Here is a 21539-nt window from a genome sequence, read left to right as displayed (position 1 = left end):
ATATAATAGACACTATATTTGTTTGGCTTGAGTACCCTTTCCCAAATCTAATACAAGTACCCTTCTCCCAGACAACATTTTGCTTATATAACTGCATTTAAAACCACAACTAGTGGTAGGCTATATGCTATCATAACCCCCCTTTTCAAGAATAAAACATCACAAATAAGAAATAGAGTGAGAGTTTCAACAGTGCCTCCTGAGCAGATTTATTTTCAACACTGACACACTTTGTGTATATGGCTTGAAACGCTCTCAAACAACTCTGGCAGTGCTGTGTCAGAAAAGTACCGCCTACTTGGTCATCTGTACCGTGGACTCAGGTGTTTCATCAGATGTACGAAGCCTTTATCCTGTACTACGCTAAGCGGCTGGTCATCCAGTGCCATGAACTCCATTATTTTCCTGGTGGTGGCGGTGGACTTTTCAGTGTTGATGTGGAACACAGCAGCCACGGTGGAGGGTTGTTGTGGTTGCTGCGACTCTGCTGCATCCCTCCTCTTAGCGGCAGTGTCCTGCTTATATTTGCTAAACAAACCTAGGTGCTTCTTTTCCAAGTGGCGTATTAAGTTTGTTGTTTCAAATGTCGATGTTGATCCTCCGCGGCTTACTTTTGACTTGCAAGCATTACAAACATCGTGAAATAAGTCCAAATTAGTGACATGTTTTCTTCCTGAGTCTTGCTAGTTTTTAGCCGTTTTGCTCTGCTACGCACCGCGCATGCGGGTCAGTTTGATCAACCGAAAACCGGAAATTACAACAGTAAATTGTATTTATTTATTTATTTTATTTTTAAATCGGCGGCCGATTGATCCGTGCATCTCTAACAAATACCACATAAATTGAGTAAATTTAACTGAAATACTGTGCAAACCATATTGAAAGCCTGAGTAGAAAGCACTATAGAAACTAAATAACTAAACAACTAAATATAATTGAAAACATTTGTAGGAGATAATTGCAGATTTGCTAATGACTCACTAAAAAAATTTGCTGTACTGACTGATTTTTTTAAAACTTAATTCACTGCTGTATTTGATTTGAGGATATTCAGTAAATATGATCAAGATCTCACAAAACATGAAAAATTTATTTGAAAACATTCTTCCCACAGAATTCAACTTCAACGAGCATCTTTTGAAATACTTCAAAAATATATTTATATTTACATTTATATTTACATCTATATTACTAGGTCCATGAATTGTTTTTCTTAGAGTGTATTATGTGTGCTCTAATTCAAAATTAACTTAGATTAAGGCAGCATGCATAAAACACGTTGAAACGTTAAAAATTGTTGAACGGGATAAAAAATATTTGGGGGATTTTTATTGTTTTTTAGCGTTAATATCTTGTTTGAACAGCTGGACTGATTAAGATAAGAGCAAATGTGCTGCAATGAGCAAAAGGTAAATGCCAGACTGGTTCCTAGAATAGCTTCCGAAAATAACTTTAACCACTTAATTCGCCACAGAAACATTCTGCATTCAGTCAGTAAGGGCTGTGTTGGGCCACATGAACAACCCTGTATGCAAGAGACGCTCTATCGCCAGTTTACTCGTGGTACCTGTGGTTTTTCACAGGGACAGGCAGTAAAATCCCCTGCCTCATGCATATTGGACAGTGACTAAAGATTGATGCTTTTTTAACTGACAGATTTCCCAATAGGAGATGGTATTATTTTAAAGCAATAAAGTTTCTGGTGTTTGGATTTAGTTTCTTTCCTATTTTTTCTATGTAACACTTTTTTTTTCTCCTGCACCAGTCAAATTTACATCCACCTTTTTACTGCTAAATATGTTTAATCAGCTCTTTACTCATCTGTATAGAGATACTTCTGATTTTATATATTCCAACGTCTTTCTACTTTCCAGGTAAAGTTTTTTGTTATTAGTTTATTCCCTGTTTTGCATCTTTTTTCCCTTTCATTTTCTGGATTTGCCTTGCTTGCTACCACTTTCCATTTTGGTTTCCTTTGCTGACTCATATTTGACCCTTACCTGGAATTAACCATTGCATTTTTGAACTGTTACCTATTTAAATGTTCTGTATGGGTCCTTTCCCATATAGAATTTCTGGGGCGAGCCAAAAGTCTTCAGTCAAGGTCACGTGAGCCTGTGGTTGCAAATACAGAATAATGCAATGTTTGTATTGTTGAAATAATTATAAGTATTTTTTAATAAAATCTAAACAAGAAATGCCAAGCTACGGAAGCTACCGAAGCCCTAAACGGACATTTTATTCCATCCGTTTTCCCGTTATAACGAGATCATTTTTCTCCGTTTTCTCGTGATAAATGAGAAAAAGCTGCCTCGAAAACCATCGGTAAATTAACTTTTATTTCAGATAGTAAAACTTTTTTTTATAATATTTTATGCGCATTAATGCATGTTTAATTATTTATTTTATTATTGTAAAAGTCTGTTGCTCACAGGCTTTTATTTTGTAAAAGTCTGTTGCTGTCTGCTGCGGAACAGGAAAAGAAAGTAATCGGCGGATCCACCAAACCTGGAGAAGGGTACGGAACTTTTACTCGGCCGTTTTCATTTTAAAGTTCTTCCAGACGGCGGAGTCGACAGAACCAAAGTCATCTGTAAACACTGCCAAGTTGAATTGTCTTCTCAGCGTAGTAGTTCCAGTCTAAAATATCACTTAAAGGCAAAACACACAACTGATAGCAGCAAGTCATTCAAGGAAACAGACAGTGGAGCGAGGCTTCTACATAAAAACTACAGAAAGATGCTGATGTTAAAAGTGTGTTTGCACAACAAATGTTATGGCACTTTCATTCATATGGCAGCACATTTTAAATAAAACTAAATGCTAACAGCTATACAATACTTTTGTATTCATTTTTGGATTTGGCGTACAAATGCGATTAATCGTGATTAATCAGGGAAATCATGTGATTAATTAGATTAAAATTTTTTTCGTTGCCCCACTTTTTTTTAGAAATGTACTCACCTACAGATGCCTGCAAGTCTTGGATTGGCCTGTTCAGCCACATTCACATAGCAGAAGCAGTGCTGATAACAATATGCATAAACTTCTGTGTGTACCCGTTTTTGTGTGTGAGAGAGTGGAAGGTAAAATAACAAGGAGTTGGAGACATAGTTATGGTAACAGACTGTGGGCTTCTGACACTTCAGCTCATCATTTGCTCATCCACATCATTGTTTTCCAGCACACATTAATCACACACACACACTGTACTGTCAGCTGTATCGATTGTTGGGTGTCCGGTGGATGAACCTGTCATGGCCAACATAGATCGGACGGGAGGATAATGAAGTCTTCCTGTCCTATTTGACAAGTTCCTAGAAAGTGTGTTAGAGGAAGTGTGCAAGTGTATGTGTGTGAGACAGAATGTGAGAGAGAAAAAAAAAGGAGAAAAACAGAGAAAGATGCTCCTGGGACACTGCACGGCATCTAACCATTGCCTGAATAAATTGGATGGAAAGAGGCTCCTTGAGTCGAAGACGTGATCTGTCATGATGTCATCTAACCCAAAGTCGCATAGAGGGAGGAGGTCAGGGTGCTAATAAAGACCTAACCTCCCCCCACGCTTGCACACATCAACTATATGGTAAATGCAAGCTGACAATCCTCTGCAGTTTTCCAGGAAACGTTCTGATTCAGCTGTAACACACTTTAAAGGGATAGTTCGCCTCTTTTGACATGAAGCTGTATGACATCCCATATCAGCAACATCATTTATGAACATCTTCTTACCCCCTGCTGCGTCCTGTGAGCAGAGTTCCAGCCTCGTTTTGGTGTTGATGAAGGTAGTCCGGCTAGTTGGCTGGGGCTTAAAAAATAAAGCATTTTGCTTCTCAAAACAATATGCGTTCAAAAGAGTAATACATTTGCATCACAAAATCGTTCATCAAGAAAAAGTCAGACCTCACAATCGCTTGGCGCTATTTTCTCTCCCTTTGTATCACTGCCTGCTGTGCAGACCGAAGTGCAGACCGAGCAGTAAACACCGTAACAGGTGCGGCTATCGCTAGGTGGCTGAACGCATCGATATGAAGGGAGAGAAAATAGCGCCAAGCGATTGTGAGGTCTGACTTTTTCCTGGAGAACGATTTTGTGATGCAAATGTATTACTCTTTTGAACACATATTGTTCTGAGAAGCAAAACGCTTTATTTTTTAAACCCCAGCCAACTAGCCGGACTATCTTCACCAACACCAAAACTCGGCTGGAACTCTGCTCACGGGACGCAGCAGGAGGTAGGAAGATGTTCATAAATGATATTGCTAGTATGGGATGTCATACAGCTTCATGTCAAAAGAGGCGAACTATCCCTTTAAGGTTGTGCCTCTTTCTGCTACCCACTTTCTCTAACCCTCCATCATTCCCACCACAGTTCAAGATGTAGTTTAAGATGTAAAGATTTGCCAAACACCAAACTGCTACTTCAAAAGTGCCACCTTTTGGAATTACTAAACTATTGAAGCAGAGCAGATTATTCCTGATGTCAAAAGCACCACAGGTCCAAATGCCAAGAGAACTATCCATCCATCCATTTTCTATACCGCTATATATATACACTATCTATATACACCTGCTGAACAGTAATTCAATCCATAAATGACATTAATGAAACGGTTCAACCAAGCTCGGTGTAAGTGTTATGCCACCATCGCACAATATTTCAGAATCCATTTCTAATCCACACATACACCGTGCGACCACACAGATACGAGCGGCTCTGAGCACAATAAGGGCTGTCAGACAACCAAAATCTGTTCCTTCCTCTGCAGTTTTATTTTTCTCTCACAGATCCGCCGCTGCCCGGAGCAGAGGGCAGCTGAACACCCTGCTGCTGCCAACACTTCACAGTCAGAACACCGTAAACTGTCAGGACGGCAAAAAACCACCTTATACGTGTGCTGCAAGTGTGTGTGAATGTGTGTGTGAGAAAGTGTTGTAAAAGAAAGAGTCAGAGACTGTCAAAACATCCATTTATCAAGGAACCCATGAGGTCTGAGCAGCCCTAAGGTTTCTCTCCGACGCACCGAATATTTCTGAATATGTTTGCCTGTAAAACGGAAGTTTTGTTGCTTTTGTTGTGTGGTCGCATCAGACCTGCATGTGACCACCACCGAGTACCTCCACACAACAAAGTACAAAGCAGGAACGAGCCATGTAAATTACTACACTTTTTCCACAAAACAAAGTCAGTTGATGTACCCCACAGCCTCCTGCTGTGCATGTGAGCTAAATGGTCCACTGTAGGAGTTTTGTGTTGTTTTTTTTGTCTCTTTGTTCTTGTTTCTGATCTTTGCAGTTCCATGTTTTATTCCCTGCTTTATTTTAAAACCATTCCATCCTTGTGTGATGATTTTCCTTTCCAGCTCCAGTTTTACACCAGAGGGATATTCTGCGAGGCTAGTACAACACATACAAGCTTTCTGTCTGTGAGCTGCCTTGACAAAACCTACCTTTGCATTCAGATTAACCTAGAATGTGAATTAACCCATAAGAACCCGGACCCATTTCTACTTAAATGAAAATTAAGGGGGTCATAACACAGACTAAATAGACCACATGGAACACATTTCTGACATTTTTTTCAAAATACCACCCCCCACTGTCACATTGGGCGTTAAGAACCTGGATAATTTCTCCATCAAGGAAAATTATGGGGGACATAAAACAGACTAAACAGACTATATGGAACACATTTCTGACATTTTTCTCAAAATAACACTCCCTAGTGTCAAAGATGTGCCAATGGGTGTAAAATGGTTTGAATCTTTCCTTTAGCAACCAAAAACAAGCCATTTAAATTTAGCTAGCTCTGCCCGTAGTAGTAACCTGGCACACAGACATCTTGGAAATGTTATTATGGGAAGACTAAATCACATGACCTGTCACATCACCCACCAGGATGTTAAGTATGGGTCACTCTGGCAATTCATGAGTTGAAATCAAGGATAAAGTTTTCCATGTAATTTTCCAGAACATTTAAAGGGTGTGCGACACCTGTGTCACGGTGGGTTCTTATGGGTTAATGCTGAAAAGCTGACACAATATTATGGTCAAGTATGGTGGGTAAAATGCTAACCTCTGATCAATTTTCTGCCTGGCTTTTAAGGTGATGATTATTATTGATTTTCTGTCAGTTATTTATAATGTCACACCCAGAGGTGGGTAGTAACAAGTTACATTTACTTGAGTATGTTTTTGAAAAAATTATACTCAAACTGTTCTCTTACTCCGCTACGTTAGGCTACAATGAGCTGGTTACTTTTCTTCTTACCTCTTTGGTATTCTACGCCTCATTATTTTTATCCCCCCGCGTACGCCTCATTTTAATGTTTTATTCTGACAGAGAGAGAGACTTCCACCAAAGGCTCTACCACCTGACTGTGTTCCACCAATCAGACGCAGCCGTGCAGTCTGGTCACGTGACCATACTCGATCTCAGTGGCGGGACGGGTTAGCTTTAGCATTAGCAGTCGTAGCAAACAAACAAAGAAACAGATGAAAAATGTCAGAATCAACGGTGGGAAATGAAGACGCAGACGAGGCCTCATACTGAAAGCATGTTTACCTTACAAAGAGTGAGAAACAGCAGCTACATTATGTGTCTTCTGTGTCAACCAAAACAAACGCACATTTCAGCAGAAACTCCAACATCTAACTTGAGGAAACATGGAGCGGTAAGTTTCCTAAATTCGTTTTTTTTTTCCATGGATATGTGAATGTTTGTTTTTTAGGTTACATATGGGTTCCATATGTTTTAAACATTTCCTAAGTCTCTTTTATTTTTTATTTAAGTACTTGGATTTACCTGGATTATTTTAATGTAAGTTATTTTGTAATTAATGAATTCATTTTAATTTATTTGATCAATTGGATGAACTTTAATTTGCCTAAAGATGATTATTTAGTATTTTTGTCTGTCTGATATAATGCTTGTGTTAACAAATAAATCAGACATTACTCAACAGTTACTCAGTACTTGAGCAGTTTTTTCACCAAGCACTTTTTTAGTTTTTCTCAAGTAATTATTTGGATGACTACTTTGTACTTTTACTTGAGTCATATTATTCTAAAGTAACAGTACTTTTACTTGAGTACAATTTTTGGCTACTCTACCCACCTCTGGTCACACCTTTCTGGCAGCTCGTTCATGCTCGCACTATTTTCTTAGCGGTGGCGGAGTAATATCAACGAACATCCAGAACAAAATGTCAAATAAAACACGACAGAAGCAACTTTTCGCCACGAAATTTGATACGGATTACCAGTGCACACCAGTAACCACTCCGGTGAGTTGATTATTTTGAAAACGGACGTTTATGATGCTTTTACGGACCTTTTTGGACATGCACATGACTTGCCATTCTGAAGCAGGTTGAGAAGAATCAAAATTAGGCAAATACTGGAGACAGCAGTAAACATCAAAAAAGCGGTGAGGGGGGTTCTAAAACATTGCAGACGACTCAGAAAAGAGGCTTAATGTTGAAAATACCGGAGTTCCCCTTTAAATGTTTTATATTTTTCTTTTTTCCCCTCTTCTTTGATTGCTTTTAACTGTGCGTTTTAATTTTCATTCTATTTTTGTATTCTCTTTAAATTGCTTGTTTTTATGCTGTTCTTTTAAATGTCTTGTCTTTATGTAATGCACATCGAGTTGCCTGTGGTATGAAATGCGCTATATAAATAAAGATGCCTTGCCTTGCCTTATCTTTCCTTATCTCGTGGATAAGTATATAGCACTGAATTGTGTTGGACTGCAGATTCAGGATGTGCCTTTTCCCAATTTTCAAATTATTACTGAAAGACTGAACTTGAACCAATGGAACAATCTTTCAGGTTTATCGTGTAGTTTGAATTATTTGAGATTTTCTTTTTGAGAAATCAGGTTCTATCAGTAATTGTGGCAAAGCAGATGGAACAGTCAAACTGTTGTCTTTAGAAGTGCACATTTGTTCCTCTTAGAAATCATTCTGAATGCATCATTATAGAGCTTAAAACATACAAACTCTACAATAGCACTTGACGTACCGAGTGAATCAAACTTCCAACATGAGGGACCAGCTGCTCCTCACTCTCGTATAACAAGCTTCGCTCTTTATACAAACACTATACTGATAGACAAATAACTGCCATAATACAGTCTGTGGCACTCAGAGCTTATAATGTAAACAGTTTCTGTGATGAGCAGTAACATGTTGTTGTTTGAGCCTCACAGCAATCTGCGCTCTGAATAACTGAAAATGCAGCTGATCTCAAACAGCGACTGTGACTACTTCTGTTTCTTTCCTTCATAAATAATTTGCCACCAAAAAAAAAAACAAGTGTGTCTCTCACTTTCAAAAAATTGAGCGCAAACTATATTCTGTAACTTCGCAAAAACCTCTTTGACTTTCAATGCTATAATTTAATAATTCAACATAACTTATGAGCTAATTTCCTTTGAAAGGCAGCACATGATAGTGTGCTGTGGAGGGGACGCCTAATATGAATAATGAGATGCCATTTTTATGGTGGCGCTGCAAGAAGTTTTTTTTCTGACTCTACTTTCTAAACTGTGTCCCCTTGACCTTGTTTCAAGGTGACTTTAAGAAAAACTGTTGGAATTTACACGATACAGTAACCATTCATTCAGTCTTACTGACAGCGGATATAATGTAATATTAGACTAAGCTCAAAGCTTATAACCAATGGATGAAAGATTTAGATTAATTCAACGATTGAATTCATGAAGTAATTTCAACTCCAGCCTAAGCTGTTTTATAAGGTAATCAATAATAAGAACAGTAACAAACACAAAGTTTCAGCCTTACTTGACCCCCTAATGATCAGGATAAAAAATGACCCCATTTTACTATTTCTATTCATCTTTTCTGAATAATATTTTCTACATGCATACACTGAAAAAAGTGACTTTATGGTGAAGTAAACTCTATTAGAGTAACTGTCATAATCTCTACCTTGTATTTTTAAGATTCAGTAAGAACTAGAGCTTCTTAAGTCAAATTAAACATTTTATTAACGTAATACATGAATTATGGGGGAAGAGTAAGTTTTACTTAGGTGCCTCATACAATTTAAATGTTTAATAGTTGTATGTACATAAACCTAGAAATACTACATAAACTTTACTCTGAAAGTGTATCATTAAAATCTACTCAGTTACTTCATAACAGCAAATACTACAGATATATAAAATTTACTTAAAATTTTGAGTAAAATGATGTTCTTGCCTATGAAAAACAAGTAGACTTTACTTCATTTGTTTAAATAAATATAAACTTAGATGCAATTACATAAATGTTACTTAATATCTTCAGAACTGTTGTGTTTTATGGTAAGTAAAATTTACTTGATACTGGCGAGTGAGTGTTACTTGATATTGCAGCATTAAATATTACTTGAATCATTTGAATGCAAATACTTACAAAGGGTTTTTTTAAGTAAATCTCAGAGCCACAATATCCATGTAGGGACAGAGTTGGCTGACTGAGAAAACTATGGTCAACTCCTCTTTTAACCATTACTGCTCCATGAGTGTCCCTGTTTTAAATTATCTCTGTTGGGTTTGGCTGCCATCTATGACAGAGTTGAAATGAAAGAAAATTCCTCTGAAAGAGCCACTGAGAAAAGTAAATGAATGCATATCAGTGACTTTGGGTCAAATGCAAGAAAAATCACTTGAACCTTAAGCTTTTTACAAGAGTCGCTTACAAGATATTCATTCATATGTTAGCATGACATCCACCTACACTACTGTGATGTTTGCCTTCATCTTATCCAAATATTTCAACTCACGGAGCATTACTCGCATTTCTGTCTCGCCCAAAGAATCTATTTTTTTACCTGCAACCATCCTGTTCTGTACCAGCCCTGCTGCTGGAGCTGGTGCTTCCAGTTCAGTCATGGGACAGAAACAAGCAACCCAATCTATGAAAACCAAAACAAGTCCAGAGAGTCAAAAACGAGCAACTGAGTTCTTAAAAAAGAAGCCCAAAGTAGTTATAGTAAGAAATCCTGGCAACTCCGCAGCCAAACGCAAATTCAGCAGAGCGTGTTGCTGTGGCAACTCTGGTTGTGTGTAAAATAGTCATTCAGTTGTAGGATCATATAAGATGAGTAAAAATGGCGTACTGCTTTATTATATCTGTGCTTATGCGGAATTAAGAAGATAATTTGTGTTTAAGTGGTCAGAAAGTGCTGTTTCCATGGCAGTGTCTGATTTAGATAAATGTCTTAATCATGAAGTTAATAATCTTTAAGTTAATTTCCTTTCAGTTTGATTTCCTTTTTTTGACACTGACAGGTGAGCCAAATTAACAGCTTCTTAGAGTGCTGCTTACAAGTCAAACCTTTAAAAATAAACAGAACAAACTGAGCAAACGCTGTGTTGTGGATTCGCTTCAGCAGTGTTGGGTGGCGCAAACGTGTTGCAGGTGTAGCAACACGGATGTTCTTCAGCTGAAGGACATGTGCTGAAAAAGCATCTAAATGTCTGATGCATAAGTGAGGTGGTGTTAAAAGTTTGAGGTTTGTTTTAGGTGGAGGAATGTGTTCTTCTGAGCAGCTGTGAGCTCGGTTCTTTAAACTGAGGACGTTTTGACCGCCGTCTACTGCAGGTGAGACACGACCCCTTTTAAAAAAAAAACTAGAAAGGAAAAAAAAAATCCTTTACACAGTCCAGTTACCGTATTTTCTTCTCTGTAAATTTACCCTGCCCCTGGTATTAAACATCATAACGCTTGTTTCACCTTCCTCACATCCTTGTCATTCAACACAAAACACACACCTTATGTAACCAAACTGTAATGCCACAAAGCTCGGCTCCCACTCTTAATCTATTCAGTCGAGCGTTTCATATGCAGAAGCTGAAGAAAAACAAGAGAAAGGGTCTCTCATCAGTTTAGGGGTGAATATTTCTGGTATATTAAACCAATTAAATGAAACTCTACACTCTGAGTTTATGTAATCTTGATGTTATAACACGCGCCCTTTCAGGTTGGAAGAGATTCGCCTCTCATAACGATTTCACACAGAAGGAGTCATTTCTCTCAGAACTCTAATCCAATTCTTCCAGTTCTTCTCTCAGGACTTGAAAGACAATCCATCTGTTCCTCCTGGCCACCATTCAATCACACCGCCTTCTGTTGTGTGGGCCGGAGGTGAGGTAAACGTTTCTACCACTTCACCGGCAGCCTTGGGAGTCGGGGACACGGTGCCATCTCGCTGCTCGAAAGATCCCGGCTGGAGTCCTAACTCACCACCCCGGGCGTCATCATGCCGCGTTACAATATGCTAATGCCACGATGCCGCGCCCTCGCTGTCATCCCGCTCACTTTCTTTCATCTTTCTCTACCCCCCCCCCCCCCCCCCAAGTCCCAACATGTGGAAAGGTCTGCAAGTGATGTTGGGGTTGATTTTGGATCTAGGTGAGTGCTGCGTGTGGTTGTCTAATTAGCCTGTGGTCAAAACAGAAGTCCCTTTACAACAGCTGTCAGTTAGTGGCGGGAATTTGCATCACAATAGCTGCTTTCGGACGGAGCCGTTATAAGAACCGTCCTCCTCGAATTTCGTTCTGATAACTGCCCTTCTCCAGCAGAACTGTTTCAGTCTGCATTCGCACATGAGTCGGGACCTGATAGAGACTGATGGGACGCAACCGCCTGTGACAGCCTTTGCCTTTGGGCCTTTTTTCCCGCATTTGCACATACAGGAACTCGGGACCACGGCCCTCAGTTCCTGGAACCATTTCAGCTCCTTCTCCTCAGCTGGGTCTGTTCTGGGTTCTATAGGAACACATCTGACGGAGGTGTTTGGTGGTTGGTAGCTCCGCCCCTTGTCATGTTATCAGGCTGAAATGTTTCCTCATACGACACGGACACAACCTGCGCGTGTTTAATAAGTTAAACCTCCACGTGGTCTCCTTTGTCTGCGGCGCTCTGCTCTCCTTCCTTCATGAAACCAAGAAGTATGGCCTGCGCTCCATCCTGCGTCTCCTGACTCTCTCTGTGAGCTCTTCCAGCCTCCATGTTAGACGCCCGATGTGATCGTCCATGATTAATATCACCATCATGCAGACCATGAACACGGTGGCCTCCCCGCTCTCCATGTTAGCTTCTTGGTGGTGTTTTTTTCTTCTCTCCTTAAGGCTCTAGCATGGTTGCCGCGTCTGCTAGCGCGAGCGGTGTTGATGAAGTCACGAATTTCGTGCCGGCTACATGCGGTGGCACGAGTCAATGCGCCAGTAGTTGCAATTTTCTCCGTCACAGAGGTGTCGCTGCTACGTGAAGGTTACCGCTAACTACTCTACAACCACGAAAGTGGAGAAGAAAACAATGCCCCTGTCAAGAGCAGGAATACTGTAATTAATGATACTGCTGCATTATTCGGATCATTTAAATTTTTTAATTCAGTTAAAAGAGGTGAAGGTCTGAAGCCCCCGGCATCACCACTTGGAGTCTCTGCCCTCTTCTTTGCCTTCACGTATCTGTCCCGTAGCTTCTTCCACACATTCTTACAGAACTCTCCCTCTTTCCCCAAAGTTCTGCCAATCTCTGTGAACCAGTTTTGGGGGTTTACGTGCTCCCTGTGCTGTTTCACTGCAGTTTCGTACAGCTGCCTGTACAAACGCACCTCCTCACTGAGCCTGGTTTCAAATGGGTCCATCCGGTTCGTTGTTCTCGGCGCAGCCAAGTTACAAAAATCGACTGGTGCACGACAACGCGCTGCACCGTCTTTTCAAGGCAAGCGCCAGGCCTGAAACGTCATTTTGACGTCACGGGCCGCCACCGCCGTGAGCGACGCGTCAACTGTAAATCCGGCTTTACTTTTCGCGGGTTTTGTTTTGTTTTGTTTTGTTGTTGAATGTGGCGCTAAAGTAACACGTCGCTGTCGCAGGCGGTTGCGTCCCATCAGTCTCTATCAGGTCCCGACTCATGTGTGAATGCAAACTGAAACAGTTCCTCTGGAGAAGGACCGTTATCAGAACGAAATTCGAGGAGGACCGTTCTTAGAACGGCTCTGTCCGAATGCGGCTATAGAGTTACAGTAAAATGATTAACTTGACATATTATTGCAGAGATCACGCTGATCTGAGATAGATTTTTCATCTGTTATCCTTGCCATTTGGACATCGGGTGTTTGTTTTTTTCCCCTTGTTTTTGTCCTTACCCCATGTGATGGATACGTCAGCCAGCCCCAGTCTCCTGTGATCATCGTTGTGTCGAGAAGATTCACTGCAGAGAAAAACACAACAACACGGGAAGTAAGTGATGAACCTTAAATGATTGCTTTTCACATCCTGCTCCATCTATCCTGTCCTTCGTCACCATCCTCCAAGTGTACCGGCACCTGACGGAGTCACGCATATACACACACGGACACCTGTCTGACAGGTGTGACTGATGAGCCGCGACCGTCGTCACAGAAACTCTGAGCAGTGTGTGATGTCACCTTGACCCTGTTCACCCTCAGAGCCCTGAGAGCCTGGAGATGCTGTGTATCAAACTCAGAACAGAGCAGGGCACAAAATGTTTACTGTTACTGTGCAGTGAGAAATATCAACCTGTTTCTAATAATGAAGTTGCACTGTAAAATGTAATATTTTAAAAAGTATAAGGAAATTACCTGCAAATTATATAAACATCATAAAGGTCATTCAGTTTTTTCTCATTTTCAAACCAGTCCTTGTTCCCCACCATATTTAGAGGAATGTGCTAAGACAGTCAACACTGACGTATGAATCATTAAAATGTTCCAAAGGCATAAACTAAAGAGATTAACCAGTGTTGTGTCTAAAGGTAACAGACAACTGATTTTAAACTGTAAATGTAGCAGCTTGTCAAAAAGACACATTATTTGTTTCCATTTCTTTAGTTTAATCTACAGTGACTACCAAACATAATCCAGTTGATACAGTTTTGCACCGACAAAGTGAGCTATTAGCTGAAAATCTGGCATATCTCAGCATGGTGTTCAGTGTGGTCTTAAACCTTAGGTGGCAAGCCTAAAACACAGATTAACAGTATCTGAAAACAAAGACCTGACACAGGACCTGAGAGATGCATTTGGACCTCCAGTTTATCCATCTACTGTTCACTGAAGCTTCATCATAAATGGTTTTCATGGAAGGGTGGCTGTCAGAAGCCATTCTCAAAGAACAGAAAGAGAGAGAAAAGGCTGAGCTGTGCCAAATGACACAAGAAGCGGACTAAAAATTAGTGGCAACAGGTCTGATGGAGGGATGAATCCTTTCCAGAGGCCAGACCTCAACATTATTGAAGCAGTGTGGGATCATCTCGGCAGAAAACTGAACAAAATAAAATATGAATATTGTGTTGATAATCCCAGCTGATAATCAAAAAGCTACTGATAGTACATTTTTGTTTGCACACTTGACCTCCTATCTTAGGTGCACAGGGAGAGAAAATAGCGCCAAGCAATTGTGAGGTCTGACTTTTTCTGTTGAACGATTTTGTGATGCAAATGTATTACTCTTTTGAACGCATATTGTTTTGAGAAGCAAGACGCTTTATTTTTTAAACCCCAGCCAACTAGCCGGACTACCTTCATCAACACCAAAACGAGGCTGGAACTCTGCTCACAGTACACAGCAGGGGGTAAGAAAATGTTCATAAATGATGTTGTAATATGGGATGTCATACAGCTTCATGTCTAAAGAGGCGAACTATCCCTTTAAAGCCAGCCAGCTTTTAGCTTACTGAATACTAAGCTAATATATTGATAAGAGGAGTTGGAGACTGTGTTTTTCTTTAGCTTTTTTTCCACTCATTTTCACAAATTTTTGTTGAAATCTGCAATACATTTTGGATAGAAATCAAACTGATTTTGTGTGTTGGTATCTTGCATGGAAACATGATCATGTTGACTTTTCAGTTTAGCATGTGAGTGTGCTAACATTTGCTAATGAAGCACAATTTAAATTTTAGCTGACAATCATCTAACTTGTGTTAAATAAGAGGAATGCTTTCCTGGTTAGATTTTTCTTTTGTTTGGCAAAAACTGTTCAATCTAGTGGAGAAGAGATGTTGAAGAAAAAATGTAGAAAGAAACTGGACCTTCCAGTAACTGAAGTTATCGTGCGGCTGAATGGAAGATCTGCAAATTAACAAACTGCTTGAGCAGTGTTTTTCAGCTTATTTATTTAAATAAGCAAATCAAAATCCAAACTGACGGTTGATGTCAACTTTGCTTTCTGTAGAACTCATCCACCGAGAAACGTGAATGTTTACAAATCTGCTGACAGTCTCTTCTGCTGTTTTTTCATCCTGTAACACATGGCTGAACTCATAGATTAGTCACCTTCAAACTGGAAGGTCAGTGGTTTGATCCCCGGTGTGTCCGTGTGTTGAAGTGTCCTTGGGCAAGACACTGAACCCCACGTTGCCCCCCTAATGTTTTTGTTTGTGTATGAATATATATTATTATGGAATTGTTTCACACATTTTCAGGTGAGAAAATGCACACTTAACGAATTACCAAATTAGCCATATTAGCAAATCCTAAAAAAGTGACAGATTTTGAGCTAATTTTATTCAGTTATTTTACTTACAAAGCAGATGAATCTGCGGTTCCTCGAACAGAAACTGTTCTCAGAAGTAAACCTAAAGACCTCTTGAATAAGGACAACAGTGCTGTGAGCATATAGTGCTTTTGGATCTGTACAGCAGCACATCAGAGATCTAATCTGAGTTAGGCAGTGCCAGTTTGCTCCTGCTTTGGAGTGGGACTTTGGAATTGTTCTCAAGTGTCAGTTTATGGTTAGAGTGGGTCAAGAATACCCAGAATTCATCAAGGCCAACAGAATGAGTGTAATTTTTCATAATGGGCATGGAGCACTCTTCTCTGCTGCAGCTCTTCTTAATGATTTCCACCAATAATACAAGAGTATCTTTCTATAAAATTCTTGCCAAATGGAGCCTCAAAATCTTCCAATTTCTCTGTGCATCCCTCATGTCTTGCAATTAGCTGCTGTGTCACTCCTACTAATTTGGGCATCAGGCCGCAGAGGAGGGCAGTGGGTCAGAACACATAGACAGATGGCAGTGCCACCATCCTCTCAACCCTCCATTCATTCCTCCCCCATCAACCAGCCTTCGCTCTGCCTCTCTCTCCCCGAGGCACCAACACCCCCATCGTCTCGTATTGATGATGCGGTAGCCCCTTGCCCTCTACAACAAGGTCACAAACGAATGCAGCCTATTAGACTCTGAGTGCTCTTCGCCGGTCCACCAAAGTGACATAATGAAAGCAGCGCATTGGCTCAGGGGATTTAATGATTTCCCAATGTGCCAGAGGAATTTCACAAAAACGGCAAATTATATCCACTCACCAGATTTGAAAACATGTGAGCAACAGAAGTATGTACGAGGAATCACGAGCGATTCTCAGAGTTCTTGATGTGATTTCCTGTTACATGGAAAATCCCTGTCTTTAAAGATGGTGGGAGTGATTTCTTTAATTTATTGTTCAGACAAAGGGAGCGTTTAATTTCAATACACAAAAATAACAATCAGGTCAATACTGTAGACCAGTGATACTCACTCTTGTTTTCACAAGAGCCACATTGGCAGAGCAAAATCAAGGGAAGAGCCACTTTTACGACAACATACTAAAGTCCCCTTTTGCAAATATGCATTTCTACATATAAAACATCCCACAAAAAAAGAAACAACACAGGCAATACATTTTCAATTAAGACCACATTTAACTTCTCAAAAAGCCCATTATGGAGCTCCCCCTACAGGCTTGGAGGTAATGTACGGTTACGGTCTCTTGCTTTGTCGGCCTCTCTCTTTCTCTTCCTTGCTTCATCAGTCAACGTCTTCTTCTGTTTCTTCGGTGCCTCTGCCATGATGATTGTACTGACAATGTTGTGCTAGCTTAGCCTTATACCTGGGAGCGTGAGAGGGGTCTATTTGTTTTAGCGGTAGGTGTGCCAGAAAGCAAGTACTTCCGCTCAGCTCCCGGGCCAGTCCAGCAAAGTTACATAGCGCAGTTATTCCAACTCAGACCCCCGAAGGGCATAGGAGACAGGCCAATGGTAATATTAAAACTCATTCTAGCCGCACAATTTTTTTCAAGCTGTTATTTTAAGTTAGAAATGTTACATAGTATTGCTTTAATACTGGGATGAGCGGAAGCTGGCATGCATGTCCTTGACTTTCTTCATGTTGTATTTGTAGTTTGTTGTTGTAATCATAGTGAGACATTCAGGATGAGCATGGTTTTTGTGCTGGTTTTTGCCCTTTTTAATTAAAAACCAATCCATTGCGCCTGCATCTCGCGCTGGCCAAAGGAGCTAGCGTAATCTGCAGTCAAGTGTGAGGTGGTTTAAGCGGGCTGCGTTGCCAGGTTTAACAGTTTCCCCTTCAGGAAACACCATTAAGCCTTAATTTATACTTAATAAAAATACTTAATACTGTGCAGTATTCGCTGTATGTTATTTGAAAAAATGTATTGTTATTGTTACCATATTGTTATAAGCTACTATGCGAGTGCGAGCCGCCAATTAGAGCTTGAGGAGCCGCATGTGGCTCGCGAGCCACGCAATGAGTATCTCTGCTGTAGACCATTGTTTTATTCTAAATGTGCAAAATCATCACTGATAACTACCACTACATAATTGTCAATAGGCAAATAGATAATGTTTTGATTGAGTTTTGGATTGTTGTATGGAGGGTAGCACTATTAGCACTGACACCTTGCAACAATCGGATTTTATTGACAACCTTAATTTTCTGATGTTATGTCCTAAAAGCAGCAGAACAATCTACTTAGTTGGTAGGCCCGTTGTTATTGTTACAACAAGAGCCCAAACTTACTATAATATTACTCACCACCTGAACTTGATCTCTAATCTGAAGAGAAACATATTCCTTTTGTGGGTCTGATAGCTGAAGTTTTTTGTTAATCACAAGCATTTATCTCTGCTCATCCATTTTTTCAAACATTTTTCATATGAGATAGCACTGCTAAAAAATAAATCAGGGAGGGAAAAACAATAAAGAACTGCGAATGTAAGAAAGAAGACAAGCTGCCATGGGAGCCAGTATATACTTGCATGGAGCAGTTCTAATTAAAAAATGTGTGTTTTTTAATTAAAGTGACTCAGCCACTGGTGTAGGGGGTTATTATTAAAAAAAAAAGATAGGGGAGGCTGCTTCAACAAGCATTATTTGACATTGGTGTTCTGACCTAACTTCATGTTAACCGACACACAGAGGGCAACAATTTGCACTTTGTTTACCCTCCCCCAACACTTCTTCATTATTCATTCAGAAAAACAACACTCAATCTTTTTTTCTCATCTCTCTCTGCGTTTTACATTTTGCTTTTGCTTTATCAAGCTAATTTTCAGTCCGTGTGAACAGAGGTGCTTCTTAGTGACCTTCATGGCACCATCATGGCGGTCAGGTAGCAAAACACTGAACCGAAAACTCTGCAACTGTGAAGAGGTTAAAGCCTCTGACGGTGGTGGAGGCGAGTGGAGGGACAGAGTACATCTCCTCGAGGGCCCCAGCCTTGAAATTGAGTTTGTTCCCGTTTCACAGCTCTCTGTTCATAACAGAAACACAAACCACCGATACCATCCCTCCCCACACCTCCACCAATTTCTCTCTCACCCTCTCTACCCTGAACTCCTCCACATGTCGGGCAGCACTAAATGAAAAAGCTGTCCACCAACCTAAGAGCTTGTTTCTGCTCGCAAAGAGACAAGCCACATATTTCCCAGGGCGGTGGTCAACTTTCCTCCACCATTACTTTTTCTTCCCTTCACCCTTGAAACTCACTCTGGCCAGTTGGTTAGCAGGCGGCTGGTGTCTGGATGCCTGCGGCCTGGCATTCGTGTTGCAGACATGTATCAAATCAGCCAGGCTCACCGATGCTTTCTGAGAAGCAGTGACAAACACACACAAACAAACAAAAACACACACCAAGTGTTTGTGTCTGAACTCAACATGGAAGAGTTATGGGCTGTCTTAGAGGAAATGGAGTTGCCTGAAGCATTTGTGGTGACTTCATACAGCCGACAACAATCATATCGCCTTTAAAAATAATAAAACACCCATTCACACACACACACACACACACACACACACACAGAGGAAGGAGAAGTATAGACAGAGGAAGTGTCAGAATAGAGCAGCAGATGCTCAAAACCTCATTTCCACCCCAAAAGACACGGTCATATATTTCAAAGGGTAAAGTGAAGCTATTATTCTACACCAAGTTTCGAAACACACACTCTAACACATATACAGCAGAGCTTATATAGATGCATGCACACAGACAGAGGACAACATATGACGGCAGTCAAAAATGCACATTGTGCTAGTTTATGGAAAAGAATGACACAGTGACAGATGCATCCAACAAAGTACACCCCTTCAAACTTATATTAGACGACAAGTGCACAGTAAGAAAATTGGGTGGCTTAAAGGGGAACTCCGGGGCATTTGAAGCGTGTTTCCATTGCTAGAGGTTGTCAAATAATGCTAGTATGACACAGAGAGGTGCGTATCTGCGCTCCCTGTGTGAAGATCGCTCTGTCCGCACAGCATGTCATGCGAGGCTAATACGTGGTGGCTAAGGGGCAAGCGCTAACCCTTCCACGTAAAACAACAACTTGCACACTGCAGAAACGTCACACCACTTTATAACCCATCCGACAATAAAGTCACAAGCCTTACCATCAAAACCATATGCATGGTTCTCACATTACTGGCATGGGGACGTTACAAAACAACTTTATAAACAGCATGTAACTCACCGGCTGGTTGTAGGCTCGCGCATGTGAAAGCCCAGAAGAGTCGATGGAGGATAATCCCATATACAAAACAATTATATTCTCTAGAAAAACTACGTTCAAGTATTTAAAACATTACAACAATACATGCCCAGTAATATTGTTGTAATGTTTTAAATACTTGAACGCAGTTTTTCTAGAGAATATAATTGTTTTGTATATGGGATTATTCTCCATCGACTCTTTTGGGCTTTCACATGCGCGAGCCTACAACCAGCCGGTGAGTTACATGCTGTTTATAAAGTTGTTTTGTAACGTCCCCATGCCAGTAATGTGAGAACCATGCATATGGTTTTGATGGTAAGGCTTGTGACTTTATTGTCGGATGGGTTATAAAGTGGTGTGACGTTTCTGCAGTGTGCAAGTTGTTGTTTTACGTGGAAGGGTTAGCGCTTGCCCCTTAGCCACCACGTATTAGCCTCGCATGACATGCTGTGCGGACAGAGCGATCTCCACACAGGGAGCGCAGATACGCATCTCTCTGTGTCATACTAGCATTATTTGACAACCTCTAGCAATGGAAACACGCTTCAAATGCCCCGGAGTTCCCCTTTAAGTATCTGCAATATTTTGACATGGGCCAAGTATTAACGGCTTGGTAACTTAAGAAGAAGTTTTGTGGGGGGTATGCGTTGCTTAGAACCTATCATAAGAGTACCCTAATACAAGGTACAATTAATTCACTGAAAATCGTTTTCTACCAAATTGTTTTCGTAGAGCAGGGCATTGAAGGATTATAGTTCAGGGTCACGGGGAGCTGTATCCTATTCCAACTGATATCAAGCGAATGGTGAGGTACATCCCGGATGACATTACATTACATTACATTACGGTCATTTAGCAGACGCTTTTATCCAAAGCGACTTACAATAAGTGTGTTCCACATCGGTAGGCAAAAGAACTTCAGGTCACAAGAAATCATAAGTGCATTTCCTTCCAAAACCAAACAGCTCAGAGCATAACTAGTGCTAGAGTAAGTGCGGTAAGTTAGGTACTGAGACAAATGGGAAGACAATTTAGAAAACAAAGACAATTTAGGAAACAAATAAGTGCGTAAGGAGCTGGGACGAAACAGGTGATGTCCTAAGAGGGCGGATCTGGGTAGTGTTATCTGAAGAGATGAGTTTTCAGCCTGCGGCCAAAGATGGGCAGCGACTCAGCTGTCCTGACATCAGTCGGGAGATCGTTCCACCATCGGGGCGCCAGAACAGAGAAAAGCCGTGACCGTGTGGATGGTGCGCAGGGACCGCTGAGGATGAGTCGTCAATCGATCACAAACACAAACAACCATGTGCACTCACTCCTACGGTCAATTTAAAATCATCAATTAACCTAACATGCTGGTTTTTGGAAGGTGAGAGGAACCCTGAGCATCTGTAGAGAAGCCACGTATACACAGGGAGAACATTCAAACTCCACGGACTCATACAGAAAAGCCCCAGCCGGGATTTGAACCAGGAACCCTCTTTCGATGAGACATATATACCACACTACTAACCACCACACCACCGTGCAGCTCAGGCTAAAGAAATATAAAGAAATCTACTTCTTAATTCAATTCTTTGACATGTAGGAGCCCTCTTGCCAGCTTTGCTGATTTTTCAGGCATTGTGTGGCAGGGCAGCCAATCAGCTAAGCAAAGTAGCAAGCATGTTTCACTGACAAAAAATTGAAAATGAGTGGATTTTGTTGCAAATTTACTGGCAAAGCCTTGTTC

General features: G+C 40.7%; 1 protein-coding gene across 1 annotated transcript in view; it reads right to left on the bottom strand.

Annotated features, from left to right (window-relative positions):
• Positions 1–21539, bottom strand: part of epha8 (eph receptor A8) — a 167782-nt gene that overhangs the window by 117871 nt on the left and 28372 nt on the right. The window contains exon 2 of the mRNA XM_075460145.1: positions 13165–13229. Within this exon, the coding sequence (XP_075316260.1) occupies positions 13165–13229 (65 nt within the window). The remainder of the gene's footprint in view (positions 1–13164; positions 13230–21539) is intronic.

This window comes from Odontesthes bonariensis, chromosome 3, assembly GCF_027942865.1.
Source record: "Odontesthes bonariensis isolate fOdoBon6 chromosome 3, fOdoBon6.hap1, whole genome shotgun sequence".
Classification (NCBI taxonomy): Eukaryota; Metazoa; Chordata; class Actinopteri; order Atheriniformes; family Atherinopsidae; genus Odontesthes; species Odontesthes bonariensis.
Note: the sequence above shows the minus strand (reverse complement) of the source record. Positions and strands in the feature narration are given on the sequence as shown.